Source organism: Gouania willdenowi, unplaced genomic scaffold, assembly GCF_900634775.1.
Source record: "Gouania willdenowi unplaced genomic scaffold, fGouWil2.1 scaffold_345_arrow_ctg1, whole genome shotgun sequence".
In the NCBI taxonomy this organism is placed as follows: Eukaryota; Metazoa; Chordata; class Actinopteri; order Blenniiformes; family Gobiesocidae; genus Gouania; species Gouania willdenowi.
Window position 1 is genome coordinate 38,564 of NW_021145108.1, and position 20,128 is coordinate 58,691.

The 20,128-nt window shown below is 38.3% G+C and overlaps 1 protein-coding gene across 1 annotated transcript; it reads left to right on the forward strand.

Moving 5' to 3' along the window:
- Positions 1-16,687, forward strand: LOC114459784 (cilia- and flagella-associated protein 44-like). Its single transcript, XM_028441930.1, has 15 exons — positions 1-90; positions 837-999; positions 1,182-1,284; positions 1,367-1,583; positions 3,767-3,881; positions 4,744-4,908; positions 5,793-5,940; positions 6,016-6,063; positions 10,265-10,359; positions 10,647-10,850; positions 13,471-13,581; positions 13,683-13,835; positions 14,449-14,591; positions 15,419-15,698; positions 16,607-16,687. Exons 1-15 carry the CDS (start codon positions 17-19, stop codon positions 16,685-16,687), a joined length of 2,100 nt encoding a protein of 699 aa, XP_028297731.1. The 5' UTR covers positions 1-16.
- The last annotated feature ends 3,441 nt before the right edge of the window (positions 16,688-20,128 follow it).

Here is a 20,128-nt window from a genome sequence, read left to right on the forward strand (position 1 = left end):
GTCAGTGTGCAGTGTAATGGTGGATAGATGTGAACATACAGCTACATCTTCCTGGTTTAAAGTTCTTCTACACTTCAGAAAGCAATGGCTGTGAGTATATACTTTGTTTAAGAGCTAAAGTAACCTGATTGTATAACTTTTAGATACTTTATGTGTGTTTAAAGAGTTCGTTTTTGTGGCTTGAAAATACTGCTATTAGATTGTATTGCCATGCAAAAAACGCCATCTTGTGGTACATAATGGAACAGCAGAAATATTATTGTTACTTTTTACATCTTGTAAGCATGTCTACATGACATTGCATTTGTTTAATGGTTTAGTAGTGATTTAAATGTTTATATTTTTGCAAGAAGACCAAGTGGTTAATTGTGTACATTTTATTTTGTGTTTTGCTTTATTGCAGTTTCACTCGTAATAGCATGAGTCTTCATGTCACAAGGTTTTGTGAATAAAGGGAGCAAGACGCTCTGAACCTGGCTCGTAAATTCGAGTTTGGCTTGCTGTTTATCTGCGTTAACATACTGGGCGTATACAACACGTAGTGAGAACAGTACAGTTACGTTTTATGGGCTTTTTGTTTTATTAAAGGCTCAGTAAGTGTGATTAGTTGTAATTGAACTTTAGTCATTTAGGATGTAATTGTAATTGATTTCAGGGGGAAAATAATAATTGTAATTGGAAAAAATGCTGGTCAACATAATCAATTTAGTTGTAATTGAACATGGATAATTGAAGTCATAATTGTAAGTTTGGCAGAAGTATGTGTAACTGTATAAAGTGAGGCTGTAGTCAACAGTGCATTACCAGGTTATGGTCCTCATCCATCCGTCCCTCAGTCACTCCTTTGGTTATGACAGCGAGCGCAGATCAAACCTGATGCTGCTGGATGACAGAACTCTAGTGTTTATAGCAGGAAACCTGCTTGTACTGCTGCAAGTTCACACCAAGGAGCAGAGATACCTGCGTTCCTGCAGCGGAGAAGGAATAGGTGCTATCACAGTAAGCTGATCTCCTGACACACTGACGATGTTATCATGCATACTCTGCTCAACAAATGTATATTTAACAAAGTACCTGTAATGTAGGCCACTTCCAGTCTTCTGTCCCCAGTTTTCTGACCAGCTTCTTTTGTTGTGACTAATATTAATCACATGTATATCTTTATGTATGTTTGTGTGTAGGCTCATCCCAGTAATGAGTACTTTGTCGTAGCTGAGAAGGGAAACCAGCCTCTCATACTCGTCTATGAATATCCCTCATTGAGACTCTACCACATCCTCAGAGGTAAACATGATACATAATATCTATTAAGCATTTTTGTCATTTTGGATGATGGAGGCTGTTTTCTTATTTGCCATGTGTGCAGGAGGCACAGAGCAAGTGTACAGCTCTGTGGACTTTAACCTGGATGGCAGCATACTGGCCAGTGTGGGCGGAGCCCCAGATTACATGCTGACTCTGTGGGACTGGAGACATGAGGAAGTGATGCTGAGGTGCAAGGCATCCTCACAAGAAGTCTATAGAGTCAGATTCTCCCCACACAACCCAGAACTGCTCACCTCATCAGGAACTGGACACGTCAAGTAAGGAACACAATGATTACCCCTGACTAGCCTGGAGATAAGCCACACCCACTTCCTTACTTTTTGTAATCGCCTGTATTAAACATGATATAATAATACAAGGAGATTAGGATGGATTCCAGGCTAAGTACAGAAGGTGCAGCAGGAGCACCAGTGGCTCCAGGTGTGGCTTTTCTTCACAAGAAGGTATTTTATGTAAACGACTAAGATGTAAATATGAATAAAGCTTTATGTACTTCACTGAAATAAAAAAGAGCACATTTTTATGATAAATACTAGTTCAAAGCTTCAAGGTTCCTGGGGAAACAAAGCACTTCTTTGAATGACAAACAGCTCAATCTGACTGATATCATCTTGTTATGGTGAAATGGAAGGATGCAATAACAGAAATATTGAACTTGTTCATTATAATTAGAGCCCTGACGGTTTAATCTCGTATTTATTTATTTTTAATCCTGAGCTGCTGTTTTATTGAAATGAAAAGGATTATATACTGAATCAGGACACGTTAGTGAGTTTGAACTTTGGCATTTCAATCCAATAAAATTCCACTGAAACTAACAAACTGAACACCACAAATCACTGCTTTGAAAAATGTCAGGGAAAAACATTGTTTTTAAAATAAATAAACAGATATAAAAATAGTTTGATAAATATTTGGTAAATTCCAGCAAATATACAGGTATGGGGGAAAAAGATGACATTTTTAAATTATAAAAGCAAATCATAAAAAGAAATACTCGTGTTAATAAAATTATGCTTCATAAAAAAATGTATGTAAATGTATTTTTCTAACTTTTTTAGTTTTTCAGTTTAAAGACTATATTATAGCTCTAAAACCAACTAATCTGCAAAGGAACACGTGAATTGAGCATCATCTTTTCAAACAATTCCCAGGCAAGGTTATTGTGTAACATTTAAGCTTTTGTGACCGTTATTACTAGTCCACACTGCTTAAAGCTGGGGTATGTAAGTTTTTTTTTTTTTTTGTTTTATTTGGTAAAAAAATCAATAATCATTTTTAATATATTGTATTGCATATTGTAATCCAGTGTTCTGAGTGGACAGTGAATCTCTTCTCCATCTCCTGGCTCTGTAAATGATCTTTAAAAATGCATGAGTGTGATGCTGGACTTCAGCCAATCAGAGATGTTTCTACCAACAGGGTGATCTCATGAGCTGTTTTAAGCATTATTATTGGCTGCTCAAGCTGCTCTTCAAAAGTTGATGCGCTTTCTGGATCTGAGAGTAGGGACAGTCCCATGGCTCTATATTCTAGCTGAAGTCTCTTATCCGGCTTTTGGCACAGCAGTTACACGGCAAATCAAGAGGAAAAAGGAAGACCGAGATGGAGAAGCAACAGAATAAAGGCAAAAACGTGTTCAGGAGGAACAGAGTCCACAGGGTCGGTGTGTGCAGCGAACTGCGAGTGGTCTGCTTTCAGTCAGCGCAGTCCGCCTCGAGTCAGAGAGAGTGAGAACAGACGGAATATTTAGCTTATTAAAAATGATCTAAGGTGGAAATAACAGACCCAATTCATCTGCAGTGTGGACGCAGTGTGTCTGCTCTGATCAGCTGAGAAATGACTGCTTGTGTTTGCGGAGCAGCTGTGACTCTGACCCTCTTACTGTCCTCACAGCAGTGAGTGATACGTGCTTTTATGTCTCGAAAACATCAGAAAACTCTCCAATAACACAAGATGAAGTTCCTACATTTGTTACTCGTCTCTATGGAGAAAACAGTCGCAAAGAGTTCCACAGTGTGCGCGTGCGCGCAAGTTTTGTTTAGGAGGGGAGCGTGGAGCGCCTCACGATTCTACATACCCCAGCTTTAAAGAGTGGTGTCTGTCTGTAAAGAACTTGTTTACTGATATCATTGCATTGTGTAAACATAAAGAATTTCTTTCATGTTTGTTATTTTCTCAGGTTGTCATGTATCTTCATGTTATTTGGCAGGAGTGTCATAATTATGAAGATAAAGACTTTTTAGAGGATGAGAAAATATTAATATTACAAATGCATATTTCAAGTCATCAGAGTAATCAACAAACTCCTCAGGCCAGGATTTAAAAATCCTGCTTTCTACCTCCTTCAAAAAACATTAGTTAGTGAAGACTTTTGTTGTGAAAAAAGACCTTATGTGACATTGTGTGATTTTATTTCTTCTTTTTGCATCCTGTTTAGGTTTTGGACTATTTCTCCCACATTCACAGGTCTCAAATTGCAAGGGGTTATGGGATATTTTGGGGAAACATCAGCCACTGACGTAGAGGGATTCGTGGAGCTTCCTGATAGAAAGGTAGGTCACCTGCTCCAGTTATGCAGTACCTGGCATTATAACTTTCTCAGTTCAGAGATGACATTCAGCTCAGATTCCTTTCATGCTTGTAGCCAAAGACAATCCTAATGTGGCATTTGCTAATTGATACAGATCCTACAACCAGCTTCTTCATGTGTTTAGGAAACTAGGATAAAGTTCTGCTAGAGAAAAGAGATGTGTTCTGGCTTTGTGACCAATTTAAACTGAGCCTGACTTCTGTCACCGGTTGGTACAGTAAAATCAGTTGTAGAAACCATCTTGTTGCTGATGTAGTGTAAGACACATGCATTTTAGTAAAGAAATTAAAAACAAATGCACTGCTAAATACTTCATTTGGAGCAGAAAAATAAGGATTCACAGGGACAGCTTTTTTATAATTTTCACTATCTCTGTACTAGCTTCTGGAAGTCAGATAAAGGTCATTTGTGTGAATAATTTGATGTCACAATTTGTTTTTGGTCAAGTTTGTGTATATTCATAACAGCTCTGATTTGTTGGTGCCATTAGTACGCAAATATTTCTACTCTCCGCTCCTGTCCCCCCATGTTAAAAACAACTAAACCCCCCCCTACTTCTGACAAAACATTCTTTGTCTTAAGTCAGAAAAAACATGAAATATATAGCTACAACTTTGTCAAACCAATGACAGGTCAATTATATTTTTACTGAACATAAGGCCAATAAGCAAATGTTAAGGACAGATTTTAACTACATTTTCCTCCGATGATTTTAATACCATTAATATTCTGGCCCATTTAATGGTTCACGACAAACAAATTGACTGGTTTCTTACTTCACCAGTGCTTTTGGTTCTGAATTGACTGAGTCTTCTCCTGGTTAGGTGGTAACAGGTACAGAATGGGGTAACCTGCTGCTGTGGGATAGAGAGGCCATCAAAGTGGAGATCTGCCGAATAGAGCGGCAGAGCTGTCATGTGGGGACAGCACAGCCCTTTTCCTTAGAAGATGGACAGTTGATGACTTTCGGTTCTGATGGGGTGATCAGGGTACGATTAATCTTCTCTACGTGTTTTATTTTGAGCAGGTTTATAGGGGATCACATGCAGCTTATTCATGCTGACAAGGCAGGAGACAGTATTGGCTACAGGCGGCTATCTGTCTAATATTGTGTGGCCCCTAAAGTAAACACACAAAATGACTTCAAAAACACATAAGACAATAGAAAAACTCACAAAACAGCAGAAATTCACAAAATTGCTCTAAAAACCTATAAATGACCAAAAAATACACAAAAGGACAACAAATATACCAAAAATTACTCCATAAACATTGACTATAAAAAAAAACACTCAAATAAAAAAAACTACACAAAATGAATTCCTAAAACACACAAAACAACAAAGATACACAAAATTACAGAAAAATATACAAAATACAAACAAAAGACAAAAAATTACAACAAACAAATATACATAAAAACCTTGTTGTTTATTCCTTTATTTATGAACAGATTGGTTGTTATTATGAACGCTGACATTCATATGGATAATGTGGCCCTCGGATCGAACTATCATATTTTTGTGGCCCCCGCTGTAATAGAAGTTGCCCATTTCTGCTGTACTGGATGCCAGTGTGTCACAGGGTCACCACCTACAGACACTTTCATTCACACAGCATTATTCAACTGATGCCAACAAACCACTATTGTGTTAATAATTGTCAATGTATGACTCATCAACATCACAAGAACAAGTCTCTCATTACTTTTGAACTAATGAAGGAACTTCATTATTAGTTCTTCATTTGGAGCTGCTTTCATTTCATTTTTGAATTGACCCTTAAAAGAACAAATCTGTTATTGCATGTGGAAACCACACCATTATTCTATTTGTATGTAAGGTGTATGTCTTACTATGTAACTCTGCCACAGGGCTGGGACATTGAGAAAATCAACATGGCTGACACACACAGTGGAAGGTTAGAAATGGAACCCATTAATGAGCTGGTAGTTGGACAATGTCTGCCTGTCATCTGTGGTGAGGAGCCCCCTGCCCAACTCCTTCATCTGGTTTGCCCAGGTCAGATGCAAAATCATCAACACTTGTGTCTACAATGCACCATAACGCTAGAGTCTGTACGGTGTGTTCCTACAGGATTCCAATGGATCCATCAGGAAACTGGACCTTTCTTTCACCAACACTGTGAGTGAAGATGGTTTCCCTGAATTGATTTTCAGATCATTTACATGTTTGTTTATTTTTTTATTTCTGACAATTATTGGCTTTGGTGTCTCAACTGTTGGGGTGGGTCACAGAAGTCTGTCGTAGAGCCTTTCCAGGCGTAACAGCATTGTATCATTTTTACATTACATTTTGAGTTAGTTTAGTTTAGTTTCAGTCCTTAGAATTATATTTAATGATAGATGACTAAAAACGATTAAATATATAATGAGAAAAAGGGATAAATAGGTAAAAGGTCCTAAGTAGGCTATTTGCCTGTGGGTGAAAGTCCATTGCTTTTATTTTGAAGGGTATTACTACTAACTTTTTCTTAGAGTACAGTCTATTTAGGCATCACCACATGGCAACAATTTAGTACTTTTTTCCCGCTAACTAACATTGCTTTTCACTAATTAGTAAATAGGTTTTCAAATGAAAAGGTAATTTTGTAATGTATTTTTACTCCACATTTTTCCCCTAGTTTTCAGCTTGCATATACAAATGGCAGCCAGAGACACACTATAGGGCCAAATACATTTGACCACCTTATATTTTTCAGGGTTTAGGCTGGCCCCTTATCTTTGTTTAAACCTGCCTGTGATTTTATGATCACAGGTTCAAACAAAACATGTTATTTAAATGAATTTGAGAAGTAAAATATGACTCCATTTGTGTTGTGGCTTGCTATTAAGAAGTGATGGTGGGTCCTAAACAGTGAAACAAAGGCTGTGGTTACATCTGTATGTGCAGACTCCAGATCCAGAGTGCCTGTTTACTTTCCATGCCGGGTCAATCCACGGTCTGGATGTTTGTAAAACATCACACCTCATGGCCACGACAGCTCCTGACCGTGAGTACGCACACACACAAGCACACACACACTTGACATTTACAGAAATTGCTTTCTTCCTTGGATTAGTATGGAATAGTCTCAGATAGGGCTGGGCGATATATCGAATATACTCGATATATCGCAGCTTGTAGTCTGTGCGGTGTTGAAAATGACCATACCGTTAAACTCGCGGACTTTTTTTTTTTTTTTTTTGATTTTTTTTTTTTTTTTTTTTTTGAAATGTCATTGTAACCCACGTCATAAAGAAATGTATTATATTTATATTATTTAATTATATTATATTTAGCAGAAGTAAATTTATTATAACATCTACTCTTCAGTTATTTATATACAATATTATTTCACCGCACTAATAGACTGCACTGACGTCACTCATCCACACGCACACACGCCAGCCAATCACAGACCAGTATCCTAGTATAAACAGGAAGCATGAGATACGGGAGGAGAAGGCTTGAATACGGGAAACGATCAAGCAGCAGCTGAAAACGCAGCATATGAACGGTAGCACGCACACCCGGTGCTCAGCAGACAGCACTTTACTAACTGTGCAGACCAGCGGTTGTGCCTTGCACCTGACAAAAGGAGCGATCGGCAGCAGAACGGAGGACTTTGTATAGGCGACTCAGATTGCATCGGCCAGGTTTTTTAAACCCCCCATGGATCTAAAGATGGTGAACTACCCACGGAGATGACGTAGTGGACGGTGAACTGCAGGTCTACCAGAGCGGTAGGACAACCGCACCGATCCTCTTACCAGGAACGCATGAACTTCAATCCTACCAGGGTGGTAGGATCAACTTTATTTAATTAGGTTCTCTTCCAGTGGACCAACCCAACGAACTTCAGTCCTACCAGGGTGGTAGGACTGACTTCATTTTTCGTTTGAGTGGAACTATTTTTTTTCCCCAGGCTGTGACGCCTTATGAACTGAGCTAAATCCCAGCGGGTGAACTGGAGTCTGTTTTGAGACCACTTTTGTTTATTATTATTTTCTGTAATATAATAAATCCATGGTACTTATTTTCTATAAACAACAAATTGTCTGTCTATTCTCTGCACATCTTAGTAATCATTCCCAACTCACACTTGAACCTAGAAACTAATCTCAGAGAAAAAATGTATTAACCAACAGTAAATGTACAATTGGCTACATCATCTTAATGACAACATGCACAAAAGGGCACTATTTGTTTTAAAATATTGTAGTGGCATTATGTACAAAAAGTGCACTTTAATTTTGTGTTTTGAAATGCCATGTGAGTTGCATCCTGCACTAATGTCTTGTTTTGAAATGTCTCTGTGACAATTTTGCACAGAACGTGCACTTTCTGACAATTTTATGTTTGAGCCACTCACTGTTTAATAAATACAGTTATGTCAACTTTGACTTAGTTGTGATATCCCCTTTTTTGCATGAAAGTTTAAAATTGGCATATATTAATGCAGTATGATCAAGAATGTTTTAATGTAGACATATAGAATCATCATACTGGTGTGATTTTGTGCATCAAAGTGTTAATTCAAGGGTAATGCAAAATATCGAGATATATATCGTGTATCGTGACATGGCCTAAAAATATCGCGGTATTTATAAAAGGCCATATCGCCCAGCCCTAGTCTCAGACTCTTATAATCTCCTTAACATAATCTCCTTTTTTGAAGTTTTACTATAATCCAGGTCTCGAAAAAGAATTATACTAAACCTGGCCAGAGGCCGGTTATACAGAATTATACAAAAATTGTAAAAACTGGTGTTTAATCAACGTGTCTGTGCTCCAACTATTGGTTTAGCATTATCGTTGCAGATATTGCTCAGACTTTCTCCCTCGATTTAATTTCGGGGGAAAATCCCGCGCTATCTCAGTCATTGCATATGTGTCCTTGGGCAAGGCACTTTTCACACATGGCCTCGTATGAATGGGTATGAATTGTGCATGAATAGGCGTGGTTTGCCCCAGGGCAGCTGTGGCTACAATGTAGCTTACCACCACCTTTATGACTGGTGTGAATTAATTAAGGTTTCTGTAAAGCACTTTGAGTGTCATTAGAAGTGTTATATGAACACAAATACGTACAATTCTAAAGTCTTGAACTATTGTCTAGATGTCTTTACATATTTGCTGTTTTTTCTCTCTTTTTCCCTCAATTCCAAATTAAAGGTCAAACTCCTGTTCCACACAAACATATGTTAACTGATGAAATGTATAACTAAATGTTTAACCCCTTTCCGATCATTTCCGCATTTACAATCACCTTTTGCATAATGTGCACAATCTTAATCAAAACATGATCGGACCAGTCCATGATTTCATTAGTCTAAAACTGTATTATGTTGTCTGGAACTAGACAAACAAAGAAGCATCCAGATTTTGAATAAAGTCTTAAAGCAGAACTAAGTAGCATGCAGTTAGCGCTGCCCCTAAAGGTTCCTTTTGGTTATGCCACTGTTGTAAAAACTCTGCACCCCCCGCCGCCTGCCCCACGCCACAGCTACATGCTTTTCTCTCCCAAGACGGTAGCAATCGATCACTGAAAAATCCTAATACAACAGTGACACTACGGGTGCTTTCACACATAGTCCCATGTGACCATGTCAACAGTATGAGGAAGAGAGACAAGTAAAATAAATGAATGGGAGTAACACGGAAGGGAGTGTGGCAATGTGTGTGGTGTGTTTGTTTGTGTGCTGACAAAGTGGCTCTGAAAATGGATGGATAGATGGATGAATATTTGTGTGTGTGCTGCCTGATGGAGGGCTGGCGTGCGAGTGTGTGTGCGTGCCTGTTGCCGCGACGACAGTGTGTGTGATTGCTCAGACAAAGATCTTCTCTGCCTTTTTTTGGCAGCCTCCACCATGATTTAAGTTTGAGAAAAGTGAATTTGTAGACAACCGTGTGCAGCCACGGGGCTGGTCATAATCTCGCATTAGTTTGTACTGGGCTGTCGTAAAGCAGTACGTCTTGCCACCGGGTCGGAGGCAGGGAAAGTTGCAATTGTGGTTTTCTGGCCAGAGACAGCAGGGAGAGATGAAAGACCCCCCAATCACCCCATAAACACTTGTATTACCCTCACAGGAACTACGAGAAGGTTTTATTAAGGTGAAAAGGTTACTTGGTTCTGCTTTAAGAAGACACTAGATTAGTGATGATTAATATAATTAGATTCTTTGAGTTCAGGTTTTATTGAAACCTCAGTAGGTGAAACCAGCCCTCAGTGTTTAGATTGAGTTTGATGATATTTTTAAGTCATTAGTATTAGATATTAGAAGTTATAGAAGTTGAGTTTTTTGCTTGTATAGGTTCAACACTATCCTGCTTCTCTTCTCAGGCTCAGTCAAAGTTTTTGACTTCTTGGCAAAAAAACAATTGACCACCAGTTGCTTCAACCAAAGTGGGACTACCGTCAGCTGGGCTCCACCATGGGTATATTTGCTGACATCTAAATTTGCATTTTTAAACATTTCAGGTTTATTTATTCACCTTTCACAGTAAAACCAGCTTGACAACTTAGACATCATCAATACTTTTCAATTGACCACCAGTTGCTTCAACCAAAGTGGGACTACCGTCAGCTGGGCTCCACCATGGGTATATTTGCTGACATCTAAATTTGCATTTTTAAACATTTCAGGTTTATTTATTCACCTTTCACAGTAAAACCAGCTTGACAACTTAGACATCATCAATACTTTTCTGGTTTCAACTGTTAGGTGAAAGCGAGCAGTGGTCTGCTTGGCTTTGAGGATGGAGTCGTTCGTTTATTGGAGCTATACAGACCTCAGAGTTTGTATGCGGTATCCAGAAGCAGCTGTGAAGAAGATGGCAAACTGCGCCTCAAACAGGCCTTTAAACCTCACAGTGAATCTGTAACTGCACTGTCTTATGAGCGTAATGGGGAGATCCTGGCTACAGGGGTAAGAAGAGGTTTAGTTGTGCAGTTTTATTGAATATTGCTGTAGATATGATACTGTATATGATATGATATAATGAAAAATAAGCAGGTGTTACATCATGAGTTTAAGTCCAACAATAAAACTGACAGTTCTCAGTTCTTCCCCACCCCGAACCATTTTCCTACGCTGACTCCCTCTTCCCTTTCTCCTCACTTAGGTGTAACACTGCCCTCTGTTTTTATATTCTCCCTTTAACACTAGCATGACCAGAGTGGTGTCATTTGACACCTATACCTTTAAAGTCCAAGCTGGTGTCAGATGGCGGGTGTGAACAACTCAGCTTGTGACCATTGTTATGTTACTGAGGCCACTACTCCCCCCTCAGCTAGGGTGGGGGGGGGTGGCTGGGTAGGTTCAGGACACAAAGACCTTTTGTATTCTCCTTTGTGTTTCCCATACAGCAGCTACATAGAGGTTGCAACTTATATTTCAACTTTTGTAACAGAAAGTTGTAAGTAGTAATCGTGAGACGTCAACACAGTTTGTTTGCATTCTTGGTGAAATTTATTTATTAGAGATTTTGTGAACAATTCTGGCACTGCCACACCTCCTTTATGCATTTGCCACATGCAAACTTGTCACAATACATACAACACTTGGTGGCACGGTTTTTCCTGCAGCAACCCTTCACCTGGCACAATGCCCTTTTCCCCACATCAGGTGTGGGTGGTTGTTGCTGAAGGTTTTGCTCATTCACCTCCTTGGCTGCCATATGAGACCGGGCAAGCTCATTTGCAAGCTCCAGCAAGAAGTCCACCCTTCTCTCCTTGACCCCAGTGCATGCCTGATAAAGCACATGTGCGTTCAGCGCTGCAATGTCAATCATGTTGTAAAACACAGCGACTGGCCAACGCCGTGTTCCTGAACGTACAGTGTACTTCCGAACCATCTGGTCCATGACGTCCACACCGCATTTCATGCTGTTGTAGTTGGTGACTGTGTTCGGCTTTTTTTTCCGAGTAGCCTCAGTCTCCACCACGGTGTGCATGCTACTGAGGAGGCAGACAGTCTTCTTTCGTTTGGGCACATAAACAGTCAGTGTGGCACCAGAGGTTGAAAACAGTTGTGTGCTGAATTCCTCACGGGCCAAATTCTTTTTATCTGAATCTGGAAGCTCCCGGCGAATCTTATTGACTGTGCCAAGGAGGGTGCTCTTCCGGCTGTGCAGTCGACGTGCTAGTGACAATGACGTGAAAAAAATTGTCGGTTGTAACAATTCTTCCTTTGTCCATAAACGGTTCCATAAGCTTCATCGCCACATTTTCAGACAATCTCTCCCCAGGTGGACGACTGGGGTCTTTGCCAAGATATGGGATGATTTTGCACACATACTTGGATTTAAGGTCACATGCCACCCAGAACTTGATACCAAACTTGTCCGGCTTCGTACTTCCGCATTGGGTCAAAGGTTAAGAGGGATGATGTCAGCATAACTGATGGTGTAAACAGAGATTTAGATTGTTTTTCCCTGTTGAAGCATTGATTCTTTGTGCATCTTGTGCACTTTCTTCAAATTTGTAAAATAATAGCTTAATAAAATAATCATGGACCTGGTTAGTGAATGGTGGACCTCATGAATTTACCTTTTTAAAGTGAGAACTCAAACAGTCCTTTTCACACTCGGAAATCTCGCTTTACCATAAATAGCAACAATACATTTTATTTATAAGCACTTTTCAAAAACAATAAAGGTAAGTAGTGAATACTGTTAATACTGTTTTTCTTTTTCTAATTTTATTTATTGTGGTTTATTAATTGATCACAACACACATGGCTCATATTAATTTGGCCATTCTTATCCAATAATTCCATATAATGTTATTTGGATTAACAAACATCTACCTGGGAGAAACTGGTTTCTCAACACTGGCCATCATTTACACCAACCCCCAAAGTTTGTCACTGCCCAGCTGCACATTCCGATCGAATGGCTTTATTTACATAACAGAGGTGGCCCACTGAGTTGCAAATGAGTGTCATTTGGCGGCCTCTGGGCAGGGCAACAGGAGTAAGAAAACCTTGGGCATGCTAGTGTTAATGAAGTGTTTCTTATCCTTCCTTAGAGAGGGCTGGTAATGGTCACAATTATGTAATAAAATGAATTAATTCATTCATGACATCCTCCAGTTTGGGAACCACTGATGTAAACAATCCTACCTTTAGACATCTTACTACTCTAAAAGCATATCTAAAATAGATTAAAACATAACTTTGTGACATTGCTAAACATTAGAATACATGGCCCTTTGATTATATCACTACACTGCCTATCCTTGTGGATTTATCCCTTGTTCTCCTCGTCTGAAAACATGTACTATATTTAATTTATATAATCCGAGTCTCAAATAATGAACGTAGATGTCAGATTTTTGTTCCTCTGATTATGACTGTTATACAGGTGAACTGTCTTTAACAAGAACTTAAACCACTATGACACAACAATAACAAACTATATTGTAAACATTGTAACTTCTTTATTTTCCAGTGCAATTTCAGCAAGTGTAGCTTGGTGAGTTTAAATAGTCGAGTAATGAATAAATAAAACATTTCTAACCTTAAGTCTTTTTTTGTAACTGCTCAGAGAGCAGACGGAACAGTGTTCTTCTTTTCTGTTGGGGAAAAGTACCTTCCTATCGGCTTTATCCATGTTCCCAGCCCAGTGCAGGCACTTGAGTGGTCTCCTGCATCCCATGTAAGTCTTATTCAACATCCTCACCATATAGTGCTGCAAAGATTGTGTCTGCTGAAAAAAACAACTATTCAATCGATTTTCTCTTCATTGTCTTAACACAGAGCAATAACAGACTGCTCATTCTGTGTTGGAGTGGGCATGTGGTTGAAGTGAATTGTCCCAATCCCAAGGATCAGGAGCCACTTAAAACCTTCCTGCTGCCTGAGCTGCACAGGAGGCCATTCAGGTTCCAGAGTATCAAATCTAGAATCAAGGTCTGAAGCCCAAAGACTGTTTAAAGGTTTTTAAAAATACCAAAAACTCCTTTGAATGAAGATGAGTTGTGTCATGTGCGTTGCTGCTTTTACAGAGACAGGAAGACATTTTAAGACTTCAAGCTTTAAAGGAGGAGAAGAAAAAAAAGGCAAAAGAGCTTTTAACCTTGATTGATGCTAAACAAGAAGAAGACGAAGAAGAATAGGAAGAAAAGGAGGAAGAGTTACCACCAATCTACACTCCAGATCCTCCAAGTCCTCTCTATTGTGGTTTCTATTCAGAGCCAGACCATTTCTGGCTTTCCATGGTACTCATAGACACATATTTTTATGGAATGACTCAAAAAATCAAATTTGATGAAAAATATTCAGGAATGTCTAACACCCTTCTCTATTGTGGTCTATATTCCATATTCCACTGTACTGTACATTTTTTGTTGGTACTAGCTAACTGTTTCTGTTTAAACACAACAAAGAATGGCAGATTTTTGAGTTAATTATTATAAATGATTATGGTTATATTATCATTTTTATGAGCCAATATAACCGATGAGTATTATTGAGGAGTTTTATTATGACACTGAATCTTTTTGTTCTTTTCTTTGTCGCACAGGGTGGCTTTGACTCAGGTTATTTGTATCATTGTAAGTTCTCAGAGAATCAAGACGAGGAACCAGAAAAGCGAAAGGATGAACCTTTTCACTTTCTACCAATCCACAATGCAGACAATGACCCAATTTGCTCAATCACCTTCAGGTAGACGGAGATCAAACTAACAAGTTGACTCTTTCATTTTAAATTCAGTTTGCAGAGCTGAAAGGCTGAAAATGATGTCCATGTTCAAATATCTGTCAATATTTTAGAGGATCTTGTTTAACTTCAGATGGATGACAAAACAAGATTTTATAGCTTTATTGTATTAAATCGTTCAGAGTTTTTGGACACAAGTCCAGCCCTTTCCTGTATATTAATACTGGACTTTAATTTACTATTAGGAGCGGGATGATACACTGAGTTCAGGATACGATACAATGGATGATAATGGGCTCACTATAATGATGCAATACCATATTTTTTGAAAGGAAAAAAAGGCAATAAAAATGCAGTTGGACTAATAACTATAAAATAATTATGGTTTTATATTACTTTAATTAACCCTGAAAATACTTACATACTCGGGGTATGAACTTTTTAACTCAATGAAAAATAAAAACTAATCATAACAATCTGGTGTATAGGAGATCGTGTGGATTTATTTTTTAATCTGACTCCCCCAAGAGATGCCACTCAATGTAACACTTTGTGACGTTTTAATACCGTGATATCTTGTCGCATGAAATATCGTCCCACTTTTATTTACACTCAACATCAGAATCATGTTAAGAGAAACTTCATAGACATTTTAACTGATTAGATGAGTATGTGTATCTTTTTAAAATCCCCTCTGACAGTTAAAACATCAGGCAGCTTTGTTAAAACCCTGATTTGACAGATGATTAATTGTGTGTGCGATTGAAGGTTGTTTACCAGTATACCTCAAAATTCCACTTTATACCTGACTTGTCCTTCCTGGTGTTTTACAGCTCCAGCAGAGAGCTGCTGCTCTGTGGCATGCATTCAGGTTCCATCAGAGTTTACCCTCTGCAACCAGGTGACCTCAGCCTCACCTCCATGCAATCTTACTGGGTCCTCAGCCTCCATGATAATCAGAATGGACAACTGCACCACATCCGCTGCAGCCATGACGACCTCTTTGTTTTAACTGCTGGAGATGACGGGAACATGTTTTCCTTTACAAGGCATCCACCAGAGGAGCTACAGAGCAGCCTGCAGAGAAAGGCTGCCATGATTCCTTCACCAAGTGTCAGTATACCTTTCAATTAGCATTCTGCATGGCAATGGTCATATTAATAAGCCTTATGTATTTTTGATGGATATGCTACTTGAAACACCTGCCACAGCATTTTTTTGTTAACAATACAAAGAAAAATGATGTTGGTAACAAGAATAACAATTGGAAGGACAACAAATGACGCACCGCAATGTTTACCTAGAACAAGTTTTTTTTCTACCCTTTCAGATGATGTGCACATGTGCATGCAGGCATACACATCATTTTTATGGATTATTTATATACAATATTTCTCCTCATTTCTATCGATCATATGCGTTCTAGTTGATTCAATAATGAATCAAATAAATAAAATGACCAAGTAGGTTTTTAGGTGCCGGCAGCCTAAGTTTGTGAAAATCTATTGTATCCTGCATGTTATTTTTCTTCCTGAAAGCAAATCATGCTTCTTGTGCTCGAACAATCACCAGTGTTTTCCACAAAGGTCTAGTCCCATGTCAGATTGCCTCAGCTGCAACATCAGGCCAATAGTCCTAAAGGTGGTGCTACAGCAAGTCTCTAAAGGTAAAAATGTTGAAAATTCACAACAAATCAACAATATGTGCAACAGATTTGCGACTTTCACCAAAATGGCACTGAAAAAATGTTTTTACTTTTAAATCAATTGCAAATTATGAAGTCTAAACTTGCTACAGCTCATCTTCAGACTGATCCACACAGATTTTTGATACATTCAAAACTGAGCCTACGGTGCATCAAAATATCTGACTTTTTTTTTTAATCTCAACTATTTAGACTTTGTACATTGTCACCACAGAGAGTTTCTATAATACACCTGTTAACATTTGCAAAGTCTTGATGTTCATGTAACCAACATAATTAAAATGTGTTGACACTTACATGATATTTAAATTAACAGGTGCGTCTAGAGAGCAAGTCACTGGTTCTGGACATTGAGGACCCAGTAGCCTACAGGTCAGTGTTTAGACTGTTCAGCTAAATATTTTGCAGTGACATGCCGTGACCAGTAGGGTTGGGTAGGCAGGGGGTTGCAAATCGAGACCACCAAAGACAATTTCATATGTTTCTGCTGGCAAGTGTCAATTCAATTCAACTTTATTTGTATAAAGCCATTTCCAACAAAGTCATCTCAATGCGTTTATCAAAATATAAAATTCATAATAAGAAAGAAAAAAACCCAACAAGATCCACATGAAGAAGCATTTAGCCATCTAACAAAATCAACATCGTGAAACACCATTAAAGAAACATAAACAAATATTTAATATAGCCTCCATACTCTCCCAACAAGATAGATATCATGACATGGCAGCACATTCGTTGATTGTGTTGGAAACACAGAAACACGGCGCAATCCTTCCATTCACTGTGAAAAATACAATACAATACAATTTTCTGACCTTACCATTGCTGAAGGTCTGGTAACTCAGGTGTTGGTCTCCCATTTTATAAAAGCTGTCGTTTTTCCTCAAAAGAAAGTTTCTTTATTGTCTCTAGTGCTGTCATCCTGCCTGTAGTGTTATCCCGCCCACTAGCTAGAGAACGTAGCAGCCGCGGTCACGTGATATCAATTCACTAATGCACTGTGAACGTACGTATAGCATTTAGTATAGAACGGTTACGTCCATAGACGGCATAGAGAGCTGCCTTTTTACGTCAATGGTTTTCATCTTGGGGAACTGACTGTGCATGTGCAAACACATAAAAACATGCTATGGCAACAGAGGCAAAGCAGCAATGTGCTTTTCGGAGAGGGCGTGGCCTCCTCCTGCCTTACAGCAGAGTGAGACTGTAGCCGTTCCAGGAAATAGCGATGTTTAGTAATTTGGGCTATGAAACTCTCAAAATGCGGACACTTTCAAACTTATAGGTATTGTAGGCTATCGGAAATGGAAAAATAATTAATTTATAAATATATTATAAATAAAACAAATTGACCCTTGGGTAGGCACTGACTTCTTTGCCTACTCTGACTGCAAGTCACTGATGTTTTGATATTTAGGTGTGTTGGGGGCGGGGGCAGGGCAACGATGAGAAGAGCAGAGGATTACAAGCCACTGGGGAATGCTGTATGCTATGCTATGTGTGTTATTTTGACTTAAGTAGAGCATCCTCTTCTCTTACCCACAACAGCAAACCTCCAATGGTCAAATAAGTTATTGATAAAACCGTCATTACAACTACTTGTACAGTGCCTGTCGGAAGTATGTATTCATATAGTGGAGGCTTAAGTAGAGTTGTCAATTATGGCCAAAGCAGTATGTGTTTGAAGGTTGGATGTACAAAGTGGTGTGCATACTCTGCAGTGTTATAAAGGGGTATATGTGCGGGTGCAAAAAAAAAACTGTTTATTTAGTGTTTAACATTTCTTAGTGCAGGGTTGGTGATTTGTGTGTGTGTGCGCCTGCGCTTGCACGTGTGCGTGTGTGTGTTAAGAAGAGACACTGTGCAGTATACACTTTTTTACTTGTCTGTCATTCATACAATGTTTTGTATTTCCTGTGAAATGGATTCAGTGCAGTCAATAAATTCTGAATTTCTTCAGTGACGGATATCATAATGTATGATATCACTGTATCGTGATATAATTGTTACCGTGGGCAATGACAGTATCATATCGTGAGGTACCAGCCCTAATATACATGGGTAGGCATCGCCTTGGTGGGCTGGTCCGGTCAGCTATGTTTTTTTTTTTTTTTTTAGACAATATTGGTCTAAAATTGGCAGAAATGTGAGAACAATTTAAACCGGCGTGAATGTGGATAAATTGGCAAAAATAAGCATGAAATATGGTGAAAAGAGGTTAACAGTAACAATAATGGGTCAACATATGTGACATTAAGTCTAAAAGTGGTGGAAAGGGTTTATCAGTGCAGAAAAGGCATTTCAATGTGATGGGGAAGTGGCAGAAATGGGAGTAATGTCACAAAAATGCATTAAAAGGAGCAAAAATATATCAAGAAAAAGTGATTAAAAAAGGTTAAAATATGGAAAGTTTGACGTAGCTGCAGAAAAAGGGTAAAAATAAGCCAAAATGGCCTCAAAATGTTTAAAAAAAATGACTTAACTTGTGCAGATATTTTAATCATACTCGGCACATTTTAATGACTTACTTATGTTTGGCTTCCATTCTGCTACAATAACATGTACGTGCTGAATGATGTTAATCAAATGAGTCGTTAGCTGTTGATGAATAAAGCCGATGAGCTGTGGCAAACAAGACATCTCTGTAAGTGACAAAAGTATCTAAAACAGAGGTATAGCTGTGGCCTCACAGATCAATAAACCAATGATCAGCAAAAAAAGATGGAAAAGGTTAAAACTGTTGCTCAAAACTTTGTTTTGATGTCCACTGTAAACATTTGGTTTATTGACATTGTTGGAAAAGTTTGGCGCATTGCATTGTGGGATGTGGTATCCCGGCATAGACGAATGCATAGAAGGGTTTTTACTTGAAGTATCACTTTTTGATTTATTTAGAATTTGATAGAAACTGCACTTTTTCTTTAATTTGTTGGGTTTTGTGTTGTAACTAGTAAAACTCCTATAGACTGTTTTAACAGTGTGAATATTCCTTATGTTCAGTGTCCCTGTTGTGATATTCTGTATTATCTCAACTAAAAATAGCTCCATACTTTTATTTGTTGGTTTTCAAGTTGATTTCCTCAGTTTGGCTCTTGTGTGTGTGTGGCCTGTTATTTGAAGGTGATAAATCACTCTGTTATACATTTTATTTAAGTAAGCAGAGGAGTAAAGAGTACTGATATATCCTACTCAAATAGAAGTACTGATCGAAATTGTACAAGTACATGTAAGTCATACATAATTAAAAAATCAAGTATAATTAAAAATAAGCTTAATTAAATATTACAGTAAAGGTTACTTGTTACTTTCATCCCCACGTTTATTTTTGGTGATAAATCTTACCACGGTTCCCTTGCATACAGTAAACATCTCATGTATAAATTTAAAAAGGAAGAAACCTAATCTTGCACATTTGGAACTTAATTACTAAATACCTTCATCTAATGCTGTTTTGGCACAGTGCATTACGTTTAATCTGGTTGGTCGGCTATGATGTGATGCATTTGATTGTTGTCTGGTCATTTCATTTTTTGTAGTTTCACAATGTCTGTTAATCACTTAAAAAGTACATGTACCATAAAAGCAACTCAATTCCAGTAACGTGAGTATTTGTAAATCTGTTACTTTCACCTTTAGTGGTTAGTGATGGTGGACGTATTATTTGCTTAAATACTTAACTTAAAAAGGGGTAGTTAGACATGTGTAGAAACAGGTGGTGTGTGTCTGTGAGTTCACATGTTTGGATTTTTAAATAAAAAACTTAAATATTTAATTTGACATTTTATTTACAAAACGTGTGATTTACAATAGAAGAGAGAGAAAGTCCAGTAGGTGC